Source organism: Anabrus simplex, chromosome 8, assembly GCF_040414725.1.
Source record: "Anabrus simplex isolate iqAnaSimp1 chromosome 8, ASM4041472v1, whole genome shotgun sequence".
NCBI lineage: Eukaryota > Metazoa > Arthropoda > Insecta > Orthoptera > Tettigoniidae > Anabrus > Anabrus simplex.
Genome location: NC_090272.1, coordinates 237,194,819 through 237,217,730, shown reverse-complemented (window position 1 = coordinate 237,217,730; position 22,912 = coordinate 237,194,819). Strand labels below are relative to the sequence as shown.

At 37.8% G+C, this 22,912-nt stretch overlaps 1 protein-coding gene across 1 annotated transcript in view; it reads right to left on the bottom strand.

Moving 5' to 3' along the window:
* LOC136878753 (TAF5-like RNA polymerase II p300/CBP-associated factor-associated factor 65 kDa subunit 5L) overlaps positions 1-22,912 on the bottom strand; it is a 79,088-nt gene that overhangs the window by 42,604 nt on the left and 13,572 nt on the right. Inside the window, exons 3-5 of the mRNA XM_067152210.2 lie at positions 21,217-21,468; positions 21,018-21,108; positions 14,418-14,558 (exon numbers count right to left, since the gene is read on the bottom strand). Of these exons, the coding sequence (XP_067008311.2) occupies positions 14,418-14,558; positions 21,018-21,108; positions 21,217-21,468 (484 nt within the window). The remainder of the gene's footprint in view (positions 1-14,417; positions 14,559-21,017; positions 21,109-21,216; positions 21,469-22,912) is intronic.

Genomic DNA, 22,912 nt, shown 5'->3' with positions numbered 1-22,912 from the left:
AATAAATAAATAAATATGGAAGTACAATTTACTGAAGCAGAGGAACAGGAGGAATATATCAGATAATCTCAAGAGAATCTGAACATATTTAGACATTATGTATACATCAGTTAGAACAAAAGCAGATTCTTTAACTTCACTCTTATGTCCAATGCATATATTTATTGCTGTATTCAAAAAATTATATAGTCGAAACTGGTTAAGATGTCCCTCTCTAGCTTGTTTTCCTGGTTATTTACATCATTATTCAAAAGTCTCAATCCACGTCCTATTAAATACAAGTTAAAGAAACCTGGAAAGCACATTGATATCACTCATTAGTACGTTCGTGATTTCCACCATAAAAAATTTAAATTAGTATTCCCGGCCACGTTGCGCGCTGTCATGTACCGACCTCCCACGGACTCGAACCGGCGGACTGCCAGGTGGAAGGCAGCCGGGGTTCGCAGCCGAGTCTTGAGCTCAAGGTGTCAGAGGAGATTAATTAGTGTTAGAATGATAATCAAAGACAGGAGACACCTTGTAGCATTAAGGTAATTGAATAATAATTATAGTCAGATTTAGTTACTGTAAGAAAAGGGAAATATTTCAAGAAGTTACATGTAGTGGAGAGAGCTTGCGAAGTGCGCTTACACAAGAGTTGACTAAGAGTGGAGACTTGTTGATCACAACAAGTTATTTACTGTGTATCGACAAACAGAGCTAGTATGCCAGCGAGCCAGGCGGCCCACTGGATAACCGACAAAGGAACAAAGCCGAGTGCAAGGCCACTCAGGGTCAGTACAGATGCACTTTAGGAAATAAGGATAGATGAGGACAAAGTAAGACAGAAGACAGTAGTGCCTAGGTAGCAGCACTTACTGTGACAACTATTGAGAATAGCCACCTGAGGGCGCTAGTGACTGGATGAACAGTTTGGTAATGCCTGTAAGACCCAACCGCTTGGTAGGAGGTAGGGATAGAACTTTGAGTTCAGGAGCGGAGATATAATCCCCGGCCAAGATGGCGCGGGGCCTTCTTCCAGCTAGTAGTTCGTACTTGTCAGAACAATATTCTTTTCGAGCATAGCCCAAGTGCCGTAGGGCAAGATTCAGAGATACGCGTAGTAGAAAAGTAGGCGCGTGGAACAAGCTCTCTCTCTTTAGATCATTACATTCAGACTTGTAAATATACTGTACATAGTAGTTTTAGTTGTCCTCAGTAATAAAGGACAGGGAAATAACTTCATCTTTTTTTTCGGGAGTTGCGGGACGAGTCATACCTACAATTACCTCCCTACATTCCGCTTGGCAGGACAGGTAATACTTCAACATCCAACGGCCTGGTGACCAACCTACGAGATCGTCTCACTGGACAGGTAGGTCACGACAGCGCAGGATGTGCCAGCGACGACTGGCCTGGGTGAACTTAATTTCATGGCACTAGCATGTTAGCCTACAGCACCAGGGAGCATCAGTCTCAAGCCAGTCTTTGATGTGGGCACGTGATTGTTAGGATCGTACAACGGTAGCTCATGTGACATGTTGGTGCTTAATTTTAAGTTTGCAAGTGCACTGTGTAACAACATACATAAATTAGGCTTACTGCACTTATGCACAGTGGTTTGCAGGACATTCAGTTATGGAGAAGAAGAAAACTAGACAGTTTACAAATAATGAGAAATTAAAGTTGATTGAGAAAGCGGATGCTAATCCACACATGAAACGTGTGCTAATCGCCCAGATGTTGGACATTCCTACGATAATTTTAAGCATAATTGTAAGCGACATATATAGTTCGTGTCTCTAAGAACATTTTTCCTTGATGTTTTACTATGTTGGTGTTCTTAAAATGTATTATTTCTTTATGTATTTCATTATTTATTTCATATCTATGTATATAAGAGTTTTGTCTGTACATTGCTCAGAATTTGAAAAGAATGGTATTTCTGTATTGGTCATGTCCAGAACAACAAGGAAATGCACTTTTTACTTTTCCATAATGTCTGTCTGTCTGTATGTAGGGCCTATGTACATGCATCACGAGAGAACGGCTGAAGAGAATTTAATGAAAATCGGTATGTAAAGTCGGGGGATGAGCCACTACAATCTAAAATATAAATCATTTCATTCACGCTGAGTAAAATTGTAGTTTAGGGGAAGGCCTAAAATTTAATTCTCAAATATTTATATTATTAGTGGTCCTATCGATAAATACTACATAACAAAAGTTACAGTAGAACTTCAATTATACGTTCCCGGAAACTACGTTTTCCCGTATAATTCAATCAAATTACGTAGTCCCTCCCGCGAGCATCCTAATTAAATCACGTTGTAAAAATCCCACAATATCCGTTCCTTCAAGAAACTATTTCCCGGATAATCCGTCCAGAAATTTCAGTCCCATCAACGCTAAATCCTCGATCATATGTTTTTCAAGAAACTGTATCTCATGAAAGGACGGCTACGGCATACTTACGAATCTTGGTGTTGATGTTCCGTCATGACGGTAATTTGAGGAAATACTGCACCGTACTGGAAAAGCGATCGGTGGTGAACTTGCATAAGGGACCATCTTAGCATCGCATTCGAGCGGTATTGTTTAGATAATCCTCGGAAATCATAAAGCAGAATGTCCACACCAATTGGAAGGAGACAGAGTGCATTTTGACAGATCTACTTGAAGACGGAACGAGTTTCGTCGAATGTTCGTACTTGCAAAATGTCTACATTATGTCCAGGGTTACACATTTATTTTCTTTACTTTTTTCGAGTATATCGTCGAACAGGTTTTCGACACTTCCCTCAGGGCACTGTATAGTCACTGGGCTTTCAGGAAGGAATTGAAACTGCTCCTTCTTAAGTAACGCAAATTTAGTATTTTAATATTTTCATATACAATTACGTTATCATGACCAGAATGGATGTTGCACCTTACGTACTGTACATAAAGCCATGGGAGGTTTTGGGATTGCCTATTACTGTTTTAGTCCTAATATAAGATTGAGAATTTCACGTTTTTGTGTTAAAATGTTATAAAAACTGCAGTCATTTTATTTGCACATGCTACATTTAAAAACTTTGTATCATTTTGCAGTCGTACCAACCTGTACAGTGAGCGCGCTTTCCAGCTGACTTAAGGTCGCGAAAACTGTAATTTCGGAAGGATTAATGATATTTTTTCTCTTTCCAATTTGATTGTGATTAGTGACGGGCAGAATTAAATATAATGCATTTGACAACTTGAGGAACGATACTTACATTCGAAACCATATTCTAGAGTTCAACATAACCTTTAAAAATCGACGTAGGCCTAATTTTACGCTGTACAAGATTTTTATAAACTGACTACGAACAGTATACCGGAGACCAAATTACAATGGAAGATAAAAAGAAGAGGGCGCTTTTTGTATCTAATGTGCTTTATTTTATTAGACTAGCTGATGTACCCGTGCTTCGCTACGGGATTCTCAGAAAGACTGACTTGGTGGTTTTCCTAACTGAATTCAACATAGGTCATTACAAAAACGTCAGTAGGGATGTAGCGATTGAAAACAATGTTATCATGTAAAATACTCGATCAAATGAAAAACCGCACACTTTCTCACTTTCAACGAACAGTACTACAGTTGAAATAATAACAATAAGTTATTTATTGGACCACCTAATCAATACAAAATCGTCTTGGATGATTTACATAAATTTGTTAGCTAATAGTGGGACATGTTTCGCCTTCCCTGAAGGCATCATCAGCCATAGTCTTAACCTTAAATTAAAATAAGCATCTAAATGACATCACTTCAAATTTTGAGATGGTCCATAGTGATCCTATTTGAAACTGTTCTTCAACTTCTATTCATCAACTTCATATCCTCAACGTGTTCTACAACTTCACCATATGCATCTGACTTTCGTCTTTTATCTTCAAGATCATGATGAACTTCGGATCTCTCGACTAACTTTGACTTTTATTCTCTCCTCTTTACTTTGATTATATAAGATTTTTCGCCATCGTCTAATTATAACCGCCATGACTATCAACTTTACTTTTATACAATCTTACTACTTGTTGTATAACAATCTGTTGTTTTATCCATTGTACTTATTTTAGCAGCCTTCTAATGTTAATTTTGTTAATACTTCCACTATTGTATCTCATCACATTGTATTTTCAAACCATCATTGTTATTTTTAATGTTATTTTACTTCAAATCTCTTCAAGATTTTAAAATTCATTTCATTACTACATGTCATTTAGATGCTTATTTTTAATTTAAGGTTAAGACTATGGCTGATGATGCCTTCAGGGAAGGCGAAACATGTCCCACTATTAGCTAACAAATTTATGTAAATCATCCAAGACGATTTTGTATTGATTAGGTGGTCCAATAAATAACTTATTGTTATTATTTCAATCTAATATCATCAATACGGACCAAAAATGATATTTATTACATGTAATACAGTACTACGGTGCCGATCTAAGAGTCCAAAGTTTCAGAGCTGGAATAACCAGGTCGCAGACTGCCGTGAACACTCCTCTGTCATTATTCCGTTAAATATGCACACTACTCATTCCAGTCAGTGCCTCAGAGTAGGGATTGAATAGCTCGAATACTATGATGAACCAGTGTGTTACGTACCAGATATATCAGAAAATGTATGAACCAGAGGAATGGCATGCTAAAGAAGAAAGTTATCTTACTCCCCAGCTACTTCCCGCCAATATACAGGCAGGCTGTTACAGTCGGTACGACCAGGCGAGTTGGCCGTGTGGTTAGAGGCGCGCAGCTGTGAGCTCGCATCCGGGAGATAGTGGATTCGAACCCCACTGCCAGCAACCCTGAAGATGGTATTCCGTGGTTTCCCATTTTCACACCAGTCACACTAGGCTGTACCTTAAAGCCAAGGCCGCTTCCTTCACACCACTATTCATTTCCTATCCCATCGTCGCCATAAGACCTACCTGTGTCGGTGCGACGTCAAGCGAATTAAAAAACCTCGGTACGCTGCAGTAATCCTATCTATCGGGGATGAGAGGAAACAGAAGACAAAAAGCACATCATAACAAACAATGGTCAATGTAATGTTATTGTTGATAAAGTTTATGAGCTTTCTATATTGCAGGCCTTCACATTAGTTTTCTTTCGACTCTGTGATATTAGGGTGTCTTACAAAATTATTTATATCGTAGATTGTAGTTCCTTATTCTCAGACTTTGATAGGGATTTTCACTAAATTCTGTTTACCCATTTTCTCGTGACTTGGCGCTGATATGAACGTAGTAACAAAAATCCAAATTCATGAATATCTCTGATTATATGCGGTAGGGTAACAATGTATAAGACATAAGTGATGGGAAATTTAATAACTTCTTACATAACTACTACCAACTTACGACATAATTAAAGTTATGTTAGTTATGTAGTATTTATCGATACGACCACTAATAACATAAATAACTTATTTGAGAATTACATTTCAGGCCTTCCCCTAAACAACCATTTCACTCGACGTGAATAAAATAATTTGTAGCCTAGATTGCAGTGGTTCATCACCCGACATTACATACCGATTTTCATTAAATTCTCCTCAGCCGTTTTCTATTGATGCGTGTACATACATGCATGCAGACAGACAGACAGACAGACAGACAGACAGACAGACAGACAGACAGACAGACAGACAGACAGACAGACAGACAGACAGACAGACAGACAGACAGACAGACAGACAGACACACAGACAGACAGACAGACATCACGGAAAATTAAAAATGCATTTTCTTGTTACTGTGGACGTGACAGATACAGAAATACCATTTATTTCAAATTCTGAGCAATGCACAGGCAAAACACTTATTTTATACTAGCGAATGTACCCATGCTTCGCTACGGTATTCTACACTGTATTCGAATATCGAAGTAAATAGTGTGCATGCAGTAAATAAGATTGTTTTAAAATTGCATGTCTCTTAGCGTTATCCGAGAAAGAGCATGGGGAGGTCCTCGTACGTTGTTTCCAATGTAAAGTGTTTGTTATGGATTTGTGATATAACGGCAGGCTCACTTGCCTACTGCCATTCACAATCGAGTTGGGAAGTTTACATTATAATTGCAGGCCCCATTGCCTACTATGCGGACAGAATCAATTTGGGGAGTTTTCGTTAAAATGGCAGCCCCCCTTTCCTACTTCTAGACAGATTACAGTTTTTATTATAATGGCAGGCAATTACCCTACTATCACTCGAAATTGAGTTGTGCAGTTATCATTATAATGCCAGGCCCATTTTCCTACTTCCAGCCAGCTTACTGCAAGTCACACCAAGTTGGTGAGTTTCCATCAAAACAGCAGGCCACTATGCCTAATGCCAGTCACATTTTAGATGAGGACATTTCTTTATAATGGCGGGCACCCTTGCCTACTGCCAAACACAATCGGGTAGGGGAGTTTTAAACAAAACTGCATGCTCACTTGCCTTCCGCAAGTCAAATCGAGAAGTGAACTATTCATTACAATTGTAGACCTTCCTTACTAATGACAGTTACACAGGAGTTGGAGAAGGAACCCTTTCATACTGCCAGTCAAAGTCGGTGTGGGGAGTACTGATTACAATAGCAGACCCACCCTTTCTCGATCGCTACAAATCGACATCAGTGAATATATATAGATCGACATACGAAAGTATATGCGTGTTTACAATATTGAAGACCTTCATTTACAGCTTAACTGCTACTAAACGTATGTCATATCGACAAAGGATTATACCATAAGACACGCCGGATTTAGTGGCCTAAATGGCTGGTCCTATGATATGTCATCTATTCTTGGGTCAGATTGAGTTAGAAACGTGGAACAGAGTAACGTTCTTGTAAGATTATCTCACATTACATTACTTTTCGGATAATTATGTGACAGTTACATACATAGCATTTGGCTCATATATGGCTACTGGGTGGGACAATTTTCGCGAAGAGTTTGATGATTCTGTATTTCATATAAGTAGTCGAAGGTATGAATTATGCATGTGAAAATTCCAAATTGACTTAACATCCATTAATAGAGAAAAATCAAACGTAAAAGGGATACAGATACGGCAAAAAGTCGTAAGACCAAGGTTGTAGGTCATTCCAAATTGAACGGAGATTGTGCAATCTGTTATGTGATAGGAATTTCCGAAGGTCTGCACCATCATTAAAATTGCCTGCATATTTCGATATTCTTCGGGGATAAAAAGTGAAAAATTTAATGATCTTGGATGTTTTCCGTTCGTTACAGGCTAAAACGTATAATTTTGTCAAATTTCAATTATCTTCTTTTTCTTCTGGCAGATTATGCCGCAATCTGGATTTTGGGCGAGGCGGGTAAAAATTAGGACTTTCAGGAAACTAAACCAAAAATTATGCAGATGGTCATTATTACCCCTTAAACGGAAAGCTGTACGAAAATTTCGCCAAATTAGTCAGTGTAGAGGCACACAGTCGTTACGATTTGATTTATATAGATAGGGAATCTGCTCCATGTAAAACACCTTTTTGGCTATGTCCGCTGGACTTAACCTGTAAAACTGACCATTCATGATATCTCCCTTATTAATCATCCTGACGAAAAAATGCACATGAAAAAAGGTTTAGAGGTGGAATTCCATCACGTTTGGTCGATTTCCAGTCAGGTTGGTCTTGTTCTGTATATATTGTGGAAGAGTAAAAATCACCATTTCGGTTCCCTGTAAACCGCCAGTCCATTCCGGAACATGAAATGTTATTTACGTTTAAAACCTACCTTTGGACAGGTGGATGCTAAATATGAATTTTGGTTCGAATGTCTTCAGTAGTTTTCAAGTTGTAAGGAATACACTTTACACGCACCCGCTCGTGAGTTAAGTCCGATGGGACTTGTACAAAAAAACGGTCCGTTAATGATATCTCCCTTATTAATCCTCGTATCGAAATGATGCACATGAGAAAAAAGGTTTAGAAATTAATGTCTACCAAGGCAGGTAGATTTAAATTAACGTTGGTTGTGTATATTTTGTGGAAGTGCAAAATCACTGTTTCGGTTTCGTATAAATCCCCAGTCAGTTCAGGGATTTAGAAACAATATTTGCCCTAAAACCTATCAAGGACAGGTGTATTCTAAATATGAGTATTGGTGGAAATACATCCAGTAGTTTGTAGCACTCGCGTACATACGGCGTAATTAAGGAAGAAAATAATACAGTTAAGAAAGTTGAAAGTAATAGAAAATGGATTATAACTGAGGACAGCCGGATAACGACAAATATGTAAATGCCAAGTTAATGTACTGGAAAATCAAATGCCCCTCAATAAATTATGCTAGTGTGAGTTATGGATATAATAAAGCGGTAACAGAGGAGAAATTTAGGTCCATTGATTTCTAGGTAAACAAATAACAAGAAGATGACTAATGGTGTTATTACTTAATCTATTCGAAGGCGGTTATAACATCCAACAATATTCCGCCAATATCCCGTCGATAGGCCGATTGACGCCTCTCTTGCCTTCTACCCAAGGAACAACCACGAATTTAAAAGCATGATGAGGAAAATGGCAATACGTTACTTCCCTGCTGGCATGCAGTCAGAGACGTTGACATGGTAACCTGTAGGTTCGTTGTCGGTCTGTCGGTCACTCAATGCAGAGCATGGTACCAGCAGAAAATTGTAAATTTCTCCGTCATGTAAAGAGTAAGGTAAATTATGAACATAACGAAAGTTGTTTATAATGAAGAGACGTTTCACGTACGGTAAACGAAGTTTACAGAAAATCAATCGGTTTTCCTATAAACCCCCCGTAAATTCAAAGATTTTAAAATGATATGCATATCGATACCTTCCCCGGGAGGAGTATACTCTAAATATGAAGTTTAGTTGAGATCTATCGAGCTGTTTCGACGTGATGGTGGAAAAACCATTCTGGTTTTCCTATAAACCCCCATCTATTCAAAGATATTAATATGATATGCATATCGAAACCTTCCCCGGGATGAGTATACTCTAAATATGAAATCTGGTTGAGATCTATCCAGCCGTTTCGACGTGATGGTGGAAAAACCATTCTGGTTTTCCTATAAACCCCCCGTGTATTCAAAGATTTTAAAATGATATCCATATCGAAACCTTTCCTGGGAGGAATACACTCTAAATATGAAGTTTGGTTGAGATCTATCCAGCCGTTTCGACGTGATGGTGGAAAAACCATTCTGGTTTTCCTATAAACCCCCGTGTATTCAAAGATTTAAAAATGATATGCATATCGAAACCTTCCCCGGGAGGAGTATACTCTAAATATGAAGTTTAGTTGAGATCTATCGAGCCGTTTCGACGTGATGGTGGAAAAACCATTCTGGTTTTCCAATAAACCCCCATCTATTCAAAGATTTTAATATGATATGCATATCGAAACCTTCCCCGGGGTGAGTATACTCTAAATATGAAATTTGGTTGAGATCTATCCAGCCGTTTCGACGTGATGGTGGAAAAACCATTCTGGTTTTCCCATAAACCCCCCGTGTATTCAAAGATTTTAAAATGATATGCATATCGAAACCTTCCCCGGGAGGAGTATACTCTAAATATGAAGTTTGGTTGAGATCTATCCAGCCGTTTCGACGTGATGGTGGAAAAACCATTCTGGTTTTCCTATAAACCCCCCGTATATTCAAAGATTTTAAAATGATATGCATATCAAAACCTTCCCAGGGATGAGTATACTCTAAATACGAAGTTTGGTTGAGATCTATCCAGCCGTTTCGACGTGATGGTGGAACAAACAGACAGACAAACAGACACGAACAATTTTATTTATATAGATTAGAAAATTAAAAACTACTTGTGGTCAATTGTTGTTTGGCATGGCATTACGGGTACTAAATTTTTCAAAGAGTTTGGCTGATCAAAGTTGCTGAACTGAAAGAAATTTTCAGAGGAAACTGACAAAGTTTCCCCAGTAAAACTGAATGTAAAGTTTCAAGATTTTTAAGTCACATACCGGTAATCAAGGTTTGAAACCAGCCCCGCGGTCTAACTTGCCTGCCTCTCACCCGGAGGGCGCGGGTTCGATTCCCGGCCAGGCTAGGCATTTTTACCTGGATATAAGGGCTGGTTTCGGGTTCACTCATTCTACGATTACCTTTAATTGAGGAGCTATAAAGCTATTTAATCCCAGTCTAGAGAGCCAGAAATAACGGCCGAGAGGATTCGCCACACTGACCATGTGTCACCTCGTAATCTGCAGGCCTTTGGACAGAGGAGCGGTCGCTTGGTAGCCGGAAGGCCCTTTGGGGCTGTAGTTTGGTTTGGTTTAGGAGTGTTTGTAAGATTGTAAGAATACATATTTCATTTTTGTGATGTTTAGCCAAATAGTTGATGGTTCATTCGTTCCCGGATATTCCGTTTTACCGAGTTGTACGTTTTATTTCCGTGGTCCCTCCAGAAATGGAGAATCAAGGTTTCACTGTATATAGAATTAAATTTCCAATCATTTACGACTTTAAACACTTTTACTGAACCAGCTATGATAATACAGATATTCATGAATTTGTATTTTTCTTGCTAAGTCCATACCCACGCCGAGCCATGAGAAATTGGGTTAACAGAATTTAATGAAAATCGGTTTATAGAGTCGGGGAATAAGACACTACAGTCTTGGCTATAAATAGTTTTATTCGCCCTGGATGAAATTGTAGTTTAGGGGAAGGCACCTAAAATTTAATTTTTAAAAACAGTAGAAGTCCGCTATAGCGAGTATGGCATATAACGAGAACTCCAATATAGCGACGATTTTTTTCGGTCCCTTCAAAATTCCTATATTAAACTGTGTATCGTCCTTCGGTTACAGTGAGAGCCCTATCACTGACGCATCCGTAATTACGAGCAATTAAGCGCGCGCGATTTTTTCCGTTACCGATATTTATGCACCCCAGCGATGATATTGCATGCATTTGATTACCTTCGGCATAGTTTCCTCGCTATGTGCACTAGCGAGTTCTCTCGTCGACATTCGCAGGCGACGTCGGAGTCGATTAGTAATACTCGTCGACTGCTATTCCATAAAGAAAATTCAAAATGAAAGAGAAACATATTTTCGTAATAAATGTGTAAATAAACGGTTGTTAACTCGTTAAAAATTAAGGCGGACTAAACGACCGCTCTTAATTTTGAGGCTAAATACTGCAATTAAGTAAGAATGGGATACACCTCGAGATATTTCAGAGTGCTTAATTTTGATTTCGGAGGTTAGTTTATATTTTCTCGCGTGTGGTTAAATTTCAGAAAGGGTATTATGAAAATTTATAGCAAGAAGGTTATCATTTCTCTACTGGCGCTTGAAGTGTGTTTTCATCCTACGTATAGTACAGTTAAGTTAGGATAGGTGATGCTGTTTGAATAAGAAAACTGAAACATTTGCAACAAAATGCGATCGATCTTCTTCGGTACCGTACGGTATAGTTTTCTCACTTTGTGCGTTTGCGAGCTCTCTCGTCGACATTCAAAGGCGATGTTGGAGTTGATTAGTAATACCCGTCGACTGCTGTTCTCTAAAGAAAATTTGAAATGAAAGAGGATAACATGTTTCGTAATACATGCGTAAATAACGTGGCCAATAGCAGTTGTTAACTCGTTAAAAATATTGAATTAAATGATATCTTAATTTTAATGTTATATACAGAAATTAAGTAAGAATGTGATACACCTCAAGATATGGCAGATTACATCACTGATTTCAGAGGATATTTCATATCATCTCGCGTCTAGTTAAATTTTGGAAAGGCTATTTAAATGTAAATTTTTCGCGAGGAGGTTATCATTTTTCTACATGTGTTTGAAATATGTTTTCATGATACATATACAGGTAGGTTAGGTGACGCCTTTTGAAGAAGAGAACTGAAGTGTTTGACACAGAACCCTCAGGACTGATACCATATTTTTCCGAATCCAAGACTTTTTTTCCTCTCAGAATTTTATGCGAAAACTCAAGAGTTGTCTTGCATTCGCGGCCTAACAGTAAGTTAATGGATACCCCTGGCAACTACCGCGGTAACCACGCTACTTCTTTTCACACGCGCACAAAACTCGTTGACAATAAATGACCGCCTCTTTACTATAGCCTACATCGCTAGTCGCGACAACCCGTTGTACAGTGCCTGTGTGTAACGTCACTGGATCTCAGGAAATAGTGAAGAGAGTATGGCGTTCTATTAGCCTCTACAGAAACGTTTCTCAAATCTGCAGAATGACATCAAAACATGCGAGCCCTTGAATTCTTAGAAAAGCCATGGCTACTCAGTAGCAGAGTTATAACGTGTCTATTGTACTTGACAGTTAGTAAAATTAAGTCTTATATACAGCAGGAATATTTTCGTGAAGGATAGTCGTATTGTAAAGATACGTGAAAAAGGTATTGCCGGCAAATTTTCAAAGGGTTCTAGTCGATGTTATGATGCCAATTTTAAGTTAATGGTTATTAAAACACTTGGAAATGTATAATAATTGTGCAGCCACAAGAAAATACGGCATAGACAAAGAGCTACAAAAATGCATACTGTACAAAAAATGCATTCAGTGGTCCGCAACAAGGACGCTTTAAACAAGTCGAAGATGAAATAGTGAGGTATATGCACGAAAAACGCAAGGGCGGAATGGCTTTCAATGTCTGCGATTAGGCCTATACATCGCTAGCCGATGAATTAGGCCGAACCCGGCAAGCAAGACATGCGTGTAGCGGTAGCCGGTTATATCTGACGCTGAGTAAAAGTAACAGTTTTATAGACAGCAAGAATAATTTCCTGATGGATTGCATGGAATAGGTAAAGCCGGCAAATTTTCAACGGGTTCTCTTCGGTATTATGATGCCAATTTTAAGTTAATGGTCCTTAAACCCGAGGAAATAAAGAATAATTGTGCAGCCACAAAATAGTACGGCATGACGAAAGTCAATGTTCGGCGTCTAAAAATAGTCTAAAAATGCGATGGCCTACTGTACAACAAAGGCATTCATATGATTTTACCAAGTACTTTTTGAGCCTGATTTAAATTTTTTGAAGGAAAAAGTGGGGTTAATCTTGGATTTGGAGAAATACGGTACTATATTTTTTTCAGAATGTCATTACACATACACTTTCACGTAGTATCAGATTTCGAAAAATAACAAACAAGCTGTAGTGTGGATATCAACTGTAGAAACGCAAGTTTCGAACAAACTGATTGCCGTTTCATACCGATTTTTATATGCAGGGGGGTTTTCCGACTTTTATATAAAATCAGATATAACGACAATCCGCTATAGTGAGTAAATTTCTCGACATTATGAATTCTCGCTATAACGGACTTATACTGTACCTATGTTATTGGTCATATCAAAAAGTACTACATACCAAAAGTTATAGAGAATACAATTTCCGATCATTTATGTTTTACTGTTGATAAACTTAACCGTGATAGGTTAATATGGTTGTATGATCCGTACTGACTAGTCTGAATGTACAGAACTACTTAAAATAGTCTTATTTGAATCCACATTGTTAATACACGGCCGTTACTCTTCTGTTATGACACATGGTGTGAATAGTCAGTTACAGATTACGTCTTTGCTTATATATTGTGATTCATTTTACGCCAGATGATGACATTATATATGTCGAAACCGGTCCCAAAGTTGAATAAAAGGTATCTATTTGCAACATAAACACGTACCTAATTAGTATTGAAAAGGTTGAACCTAATAGATATCTTATCGTTGATCTCAGTTCAATACGGAAATATTAATGAAGTATATCTTTATTTAATGTTTGTCGGATGATACTGAGGGTGCCATCAGATCTTTTACTAGCCAACAACAGCTTGGAGTGCCGTGGTTTCCAACTGCCCTTGAGAAACTGACTACCAGTCACAACCAAACATGCGAACTTGCGATCAGAATTCAGACACACTACCACTGATCAGCTGAGACAGAATACCCTCCTAGTAAGAACGAGGAAATGACACAGCAGTAGGAGTCGTTGCTCAGGGGCAACTAAATATAAAAATATTTATTTGGAAGAACTTCAATGATTTGAAATTAAGCAGGATGAAAGACCCCGAATTACATGGACACAGTTGGATATGTCACAGTAGCCTGTTAAAAATTTATAAGGAAAGCAGAATCTACTCTAGTGTCTTTCTAGATACCATCCCCTCATGGCGCAACATCCCTGAAGGGTTATGGCCTACCAAACAACCGCCGCTCAGCCCGAAGGCCTGCAGATTATAAGGTGTTATGTGGTCAGCACGACAAATCCTCTCGGCCATTATTCTTGCTATATTCTAGACATAAGTTTTCTTAAATTCGATTAAATGAAAACTGGAAAAAGAATAATTAATAGTACTGGCCAGAGAGCTCAGCAAGTTTGGTATGTAGTTTGAAATAAATGAGGAGGTACCTGAACTGATTCCACTTCAGTTGGCTTTGTTTCATTTACGTTAGCACTGGAACCTAAAATCATACTAACGTCATCGTCTTCTTCTTCTTGGTCCTCATTTGCAGTACATATGACCTCAATATCAAGCCATTTTTGTACAACCTGCAAACAAGAGCAAATTATTATTTGAATATTTATCTTTGAAACCAACAAAGTCATTTAATGATTCTAAATACTAGGCCTAGATTTTTTTTTGTTAAGAATGAAGCTATTCTTTTTCTGTGTTGACTCAGTTAAACAAACTTATAAGCAAATGCAAATGAGGTGTCTACCTCGGTGGCAAATGGTACACTAAAATACATTATTGTCAAGCACTAAAATTTAAATTAACAAGAGAAGAACATTTTCCTAGAATACAATATTATACAATCTACACTAACAATTTTTTCTATTAAACACACAGCTCATCCTTAATAAATTTATATTGTTCACAAAATTCTACTTATAATATCTCCTGTACTTACAAACATAGTCAACTCATATACAGTATGTGGAATTACTTCAAATAATACTATACAACTGGTATAAGATTAAAATTTACATTGCATTTATTTATTTCTTTATTTTTTACCCATTTTAGAACCTACTGTAAGTAGCATAACAACCTGCTGCGTCTTAACCAGAGCCCCTTTTGCCACCACTTTTCAGAGTTCCTGAAGGGCCTTCACAGCTACCGTAACAGTCCCAGGGCCCTCGAAGTCCCCACTGTACTTCACCACTACAGGCAATCCCCTACTTCGGCTATCCAAACTCCATAGACCAGAGGATGGAATTAATTTATTATCACACATTTTTTATTTACAATAACCTGCACTGGTCGAATGCCCTCTAACATTTCATTTATTTTCTCTGTTGCTGTTTATTCTCTTCTTGAATATCTGTACAGATAATGGAAAAGGATCAAACACTACCCCTGGTAAATTGTTCCACTCCTTCACACCCTTCCCAATGAATGAAAATTTACCCCAATCGCTTTTGCTAAAATTCCTTCTAATTTTATACTTGTGGTCAGTCCTACCAATATAATTATTTTCCAACTGAAGCCTCTCACGGATTTCTCCCCATGCTGCTGCTCCTGTATAGGCTCTATACAATCCTACAAGTCGTTTCCTCCCTTCTCTTACTTAAAGTTTCCCACCCAAGTTCCTCTAACATTCCTGATACACTACTTTTTCTTCTGAAATCCCCTGTTACAAATCTTGCTGCTTACCTCTGCACACTATCTATTTCTTTTATTAGGTATTCTTGGTGAGGATCCTAAACACTGTTTGCATATTCCAATAATGGACGAACCATACTTAAGTAACTTTTTTCTTTTAATTCCTTGTTGCATCCTTTAAGTAGCCTCAGTATGACATGTAACGATCTGTATGCTTTCCTAACAATGTCGTCAACATGACCCTTCCAGTGCAAATTACTTTCAAATCTCACACCCAAGTATTTGCACTTGCCATCTTTTGGGATAACTACCTCATCCAAAGTATATTCAAATTCAGTTTTAAAGCTCCTGTTTGTAAATGTTGTAACAGTTGATTTGCCTCCATTAACCTTCATATTATTTTTTTCAACCCATTGTTGGATACTCTCGAGGTCCCTTTGTAATTCTGAACAATCCTCAATGTTATTTATTTCCCTATAAACAATTATGTCATCTGCATACAACCTTATTTTTGATGTTATATTGTTCCCTAAATCATTTGGGTATATTAAGAAAAGTAACGGACCGATTATACTACCCTGTGCAATTCCCTTCCAAACTTTCTCTTCCTGTGATATATTATTTCCTACTTTGACTTTCTGAACCCTTGAATTTAGAAATGTTTTTATCCAACGTATAACCCTTACGTCCAATCATATTCCCTCCAAGGTCTTTATTAATATTCCATGTTCCACTCTATCAAAGGCTTTGGAAAGATCTATGGCTATGCAATCTAACTGGCCTCCTGAATCCAACTGATCTGATATGTCCTGCTAAAATCCCACCAGTTGTGCCTCACGAGAAAATTTCTTTCTAAATCCATACTGGCTCCTCATGAACCAATTTTTATCATCACATATCCCTCTGATGTACTTTGACATTAGACTCTCCAGAATTTTTCACAAACTATACTGGTCAGGCTGATTGGTCTGTAGTTCTCTGGTTTCCTTTTATCACCCTTTCCTTTATAAATTGGTATTATTATAGATTCCTTCCATTCCTTTGGTATTACACTATTATTTATGACATAGTCAAAGAGAAATTTTAAATAAGGCACTATGTACCACCCCATTCTCTTTAATAACTCCCTAGTAACTTGATCACTTCCTGCTGCTTTTCTTTGCTGAAGAAGTTGGATTTCTCTTAAAATATCTTCTTTTGTGAATGAGAAGCTTCTTGTTTCCCTATGTGCCTCTCCCTCTCTAACTTCTGTTATGGTTTCCAACTCCTGACTATCTTTTATTGAATCTCTGAATTCCCTACTAAATAGATTTGCTTTCTCAGTATCCATTGTAGGAATTTGGATTCCTTTTCCTTTTTGATTCCTAATATATGAATACAGCTTTTTCCATTTCCCGTTGTGGTCATTACCCTCTTGAAGTATGCCATTCATATAATTCTCTTTTGCTTCCTTTTTCATTCTATTCAGTTCCCTCATTAGCTGTTTTCTAGTTTCTCTATTCTCCCTACCCTCTTTGATTTTCCTGTTTACTATTCTACATTTTCTTTTTAATGTTCTTATTTCCCTTGTATAATAAACAGGCTCTGAGGTCATTTTACCCTTCTTAACAGGTACAAACCTCTTCTCTCCTTCCCAAATGATTCCTTTAAATTTAGCCCAAAGTGTATCCACATTACTCCCTTCACTTATCCAACAACTGAATTGTGATTTAAGGTAATACCTGTGAAAAAAACGTAGGTGGAATGACATGCTTCGTTCTACAAGAACATGCTCAGATTCTACCAAACTTCCCAGACTAAATAAAAATGTATTTGTTATTTAATTTAAACAAAAGAGACGTTATTTTATATATTGAGGGGGAAGTTTGGAACAAGGGTTAATTGAATTGTACTTATTTTTGAACGAGAATTCTTTATTATTACATCTCATTCATTTCTTCCCATATCTTTTGTTTTTTATCGTCCTGGCAACCTGGAATATTGCTTTTGTTGACCAGTACCTGTGCGCCAGTGGCTGGATACAAGATTTCCTGGATAATGGATTGCTACGAGAGGTGCTCTAGAATAGCCAGCAAGATCACCAGACCTTGACACCTCTTGACTTCTTCTTACGGGGTAATTTGAAATCAGTTATTTATACTTCTCTGTTTGAGAAGAACGGAAAAATAGAATAATCCGAGAATGTCAGAAACACTCCAAAAGGTTTGCAAAGAGTCCAAAAATGGGCTGCATTACTGTCTAGCAAATAATGTAGCAAATTTTCAACATTTATTTTAGTAAATTGAATTAATTATTTACATGTTTTCATCTAGCGGACTTACCCATTCTTTGTTCAAATTCAAATGGTTGAATTCCTATACTTTCGCAATAAAGCCGCAAGTACTTCAGAAGATTTTGAAATCATCATCAGTGGTAAGAAAGGAAAGTGTTTAAGTGAAAAGATTCCATGAAGTTCTATACTCATTTCTTTAAAGCTGTGATGTACTTATTTTTATGTTCAATATGATCTTTATTATATATTTTAAAATTAAAATCATCGGGTTTTTTATTCATACAAAACAATAGAAATCAGTACCTATGGCAACAACATTTTTACACTGGTTAGTTTGAAAGACAGCTTGATCGCTGAAACCAGTAGGCAATTAAACAATTTTCAGTGGAAGGGGAAATCTCAACCTTGTTTCTATATATACAGTAGCCGGATATCATGGTTTTACACATCAGTAGGAACGAACTGCATCGCATCATAAAGATTGTTGCAAGTATGACAGCTGAAGCAGCATTACCATGTTTTGTATCCAGGTCAATGTATATCACATTTTGAAACAAAAAAAAGTCCAAGTGTTCCAATTCCACATGAAATGTAAGATTTTAAGGTTTCTAATGATAAATTAACAGTCACATAAAACTAATCCTCCATGTTTTGTGTCACCATGTTTTGTGGATAAAGCTAGTGATTCTTGCTTGAACTTTCTTTGATCACATCTTTCCTTCATTTTATTTAATTTATTTTTATTTCTGGAGTGGCACATGGCCATGAAGTTCAATCAGGATGCAACAAAAAAAGAGTTGAATTCCTTGGGTCAAAGGCAGCTGAGCACAGAGCTAACCACTCTACCCCTCTTAGTGCCAAAGTAATGAACCTTTCACTCCTCCAAGGGCCTTATGGCCTTGGCTATTTTTACAGAGGATGCCTGTTCCCAACCCTTTATATCTGTCTGTGATATCTCTTTCAAATATATTAAAATCCAACATTTTTTGTGGTCCTGTTAAGCTAGGTTGGACACACACCTCAAAACATTACTTAAGTCTCTGGCAGGCCCACCTTTCTTTGTTACGAAAGAACTCTGTGCCACATATCTCCCCTAATTTTAATGAGAGGAAATGTAGTCAGAAGCTCTTTTATTACCTTAAGTGGACACACATTAACTCTTCCAAATTATTTACAAATAATTAACGCAGGTTATGGCACAATTTTGAACAAAAATGAAATGGCGTATGGCTTTTAGTGCCGGGAGTGTCCGAGGACAAGTTCGGCTCGCCAGATGCAGGTCTTTCGATTTGACACCCGTAGACGACCTGCGCGTCATGATGAAGATGAAATGATGATGAAGACAACACATACACCCAGCCCCCATGCCAGCGAAATTAACCAATTAAGGTTAAAATTCCCGACCCTGCCGGGAATCGAACCCGGGACCCCTGTGACCAAAGGCCAGCATGCTAACCATTTAGCCATGGAGCCGGACAAATTTTGAACAGTTTTTGCATGTGAAATGTCCAGTAGATACATACAAACTCCTACAAATGATTTACAAACAATGAATGCAAGTTATAACTTGTTATGACTAGAGGGGTGAAAGAAGGGAAAGGTCAGATTAGACTTGCAGACAAGCCCCTGGAAGTAGTGGAAACGTTTAAATACCTGGGGAGTGAATTAATGGAGAATGCTCGACTGGATGCTGAGATTAGTAAAAGGATTCAAGCTGGAAGTTGTTTCTATCATAGTGTAAGAAACATGTTATGGGACAAATATGTGCCAATGGAAGCAAAGGATACTATGTACAAGATGTATTACGTACCCATAACAACTTACGGAGCAGAAACTTGGACAATGACAAAGAAGGATGAGAGTCGAATACAGGCAGCCGAAATGAAATTCTTGAGGAGTATGATACAGAAGAGTAGAAGAGACAAAATAAGGAATGAGAAAATCCGGGAAGAAATTGGAGTGGAAAAAATGAATGATAGAACAGAGAAGAGCCGACTAAGATGGTTTGGGCACATAAAGCGAATGAGCGACGAAAGAATGCCAAAAAAAGGTGATGGAAATGCAAATCCAAGGAAGGAGAGGCCGTGGACGACCACGATTGAGATGGAAGGATACCATCCAACGCAGCATTATAGAAAGAAACCTGGACTGGGACACAGTGTTGGAGGAGGAGTGGTGGAAAGTCCGAAGAAAGTGGAGAGGAACCATATTTGCCCCTACCCGGCTACAGCTGGATAAAGGGAAATGATGATGATGATGATGAACACAATCTGAATGATTTTTGCAAGTGAAATGTCTAGTTGACACACAAACTCTTAAAAATGATCTAAAAGACAATTAACACAAGTTACAACACAATTTGAATGTGTTTCTTTGAAATTCCTCCGCTTAGATTCAACCCATTTAGAAACAATACACAAAGTATTGCAGTATATAACCACAGTTACATCTGAATAATGGTTAATCTAGTGCACGACCCCTTTGGTTATACATATCATGACGAAAACACTTTCTCACCAATTATAAACAAGGTATATTATAAAAATTGTGATGATGTTGCACTTTATACCCGTGCACACCTGCCAGAGGGTTCAACAGTAAATCACACTGAAATGTAGCTAGAATTTTGGATGCTTCACTATAGTAATGACTCGGATGGTTCACGGCTGGCATTACACTGAAATCAGAAGAACTCTGAATTTAATGAGACTAACCAATTAGAAGCTCCAGTTGTTGGAATTCAGACTCTTGGAAACACCAAACACAGTTTTTAGTGAAACCTTCAAATTTTAAAGAACTACCAACAAGCCTGGAAAACAATAATGGTTCACAATGTTCCTGAGTGTTTAAACTTCTCAACTACCAAGTCTCAATCATGTAGACAACTCCAAATTCTTTCAAACAATTCACTGGATTTGAGATTTAGATACTCTGAGCACAGTAAAGATAATTATAATTATTTCATGCATCTGATATCTAAAACATAGTAGTGAAAAAATTAAGAAAAATATTATCTAAACAAATAAAATGAATGCTGAACAGTGGTTACTAAAATGGTCAAGCAATCTTGAACAGTCTATCTGTTACCAAATATTTCAACAAAATTTAGTAAATAAGAATTTGTTCAAACCTGCAAAAGAATCAAATGCTTGTGTTCCTTAAAGTATTTCTGCAGGCAGACTGTTGCTTGTAAAGAGAGCTTCAAGTGATATTTACATGACCTAAAACAAAAAATATGACTATAACAATGAGAAATATTTTTATAATAAAAAAGGACATATCTACAACTTTGAAATAAATACAGTATAATTTTCATATACCTATGTTACCTAAATGCTTTGACTAATGGATTTGTTTCGATATCTTGACTGCTGGATATACTGGCTAATTCTTCAAGTAATTCTCGACTGTGTTCTCTGGAAGCAAAGAGTGCTTGATGTCGTTTGAAGAATTTACTAGCAACCTGCCGTTGACTGCCACTTAACATTTCCAGGTACAAGTGACAGAACATTGGACACAGAAGAGTGGCCAGTTCATAACGACAATTGTCCAGTTTGAGTTCAGCAATCCAGTTCTTCAATCTGGAAAAGAAAATTAATAATATAACCCGAGTCAGCATTTGCATGATGTAATTTAGATAAGACAAAATTGTAATGGAATGTGTTCTATAATATTTTTATACAAGTCATATGCCGTTTGTGGGGGGAAAATGTAATGGAGACAAAAGGAGCATAAAAAGATAACACTGCCATGTCTCAACAGCAAAAGACGAGAGAATCTTCCCCCGCAAATAATATGAAAAGTTTAACATTCCAGATGTTTTAAGAGCATAGACTCCTCCTAGATAGGTACAATTTTCACTCAAGTGCCTGGATGATGACCAATCTTTGATGAAAATTTTCAGTATTTAGATTTTAATGTGGGGAAGATTATATTCATGACAGAAGTGTCCAGCTTACCCATACTTATCCTTTACTAAAAATATTATGGCTTTCCATCCTATTAACTGCTCTAGTCACCTTCAGTTCTTGAACATTTCTATTAATTATCCATTTAAAGCTCATCCTGAATGGGAAACACGATAAATTTTTGCAGATAAATCTCCCTCATCTATTCCAAGAGGTGAGTACTCAACCTTCCTGACTGGATACGCTGTTTATCTCTGAGGAAGTCACCAACACTATCAAACAGCTTAAAGCAGAGAATTCTACCAGTATGTTAGTATCAGGAATGAACAGATCAAAAACTTTGCTATCAAGACCCTGGCATGACTCCCTAACTTTTTTTAATTAGTGTATCCAGGTAAGACACCACACCAGGATGATCTCATCAGTGAAGAGTACATTGATTATGCAGCAGATAGGTTTCAAACCAGGACCATCATGTACTAACCAAACCCAGAACCTTACCCAGTGTATTGAGGATGGATTTCAGAAAGGTCTTGCAACTGGCCCTATTTTTATAGATTTGACAAGGCTAATAGTACAGCTGAGAGACAAAGGTTTATTTAAAAATGACATATTGTTGCAACATGACAAGGTACCAGCTCACTTAGTCTGTTTGCAAAATGAAACTGAAAACCTACCACCTGTTTTCCAGTCAGTGACCGGGTCAGGGATGGAATGAATGAAGCCCCCATCTTGCAGCGAAGATAGCAATTGTGCCGGCTGCTGAAGCCCGTCGCATTCCTCTGGGGCAATGATTAATGACTGACAGATGAAATTAAATGATAGTGGAGAGTATTGCTGGAATGAAAGATGACAGGGAAAACCAAAGTACCTGGAGATAAACCTGTCTCGCCTCCGCTTTGTCCAGTACAAATCTCATACCGAGTGACCGGGATTTGAACCACGGAACGCAGCGGTGAGAGGCTGAAACGCTGCCGCCTGAGCCACGGAGGCTCAATCCGTTTACAAAATATTGAATGAAAAGTTTTCAGGGTACTGGATTAACCTGGTTAACAGACTTACCAGCACCATTAATGTGACCACTGCACAGTCCAGATCTTTCTACCACCGGGCGAGT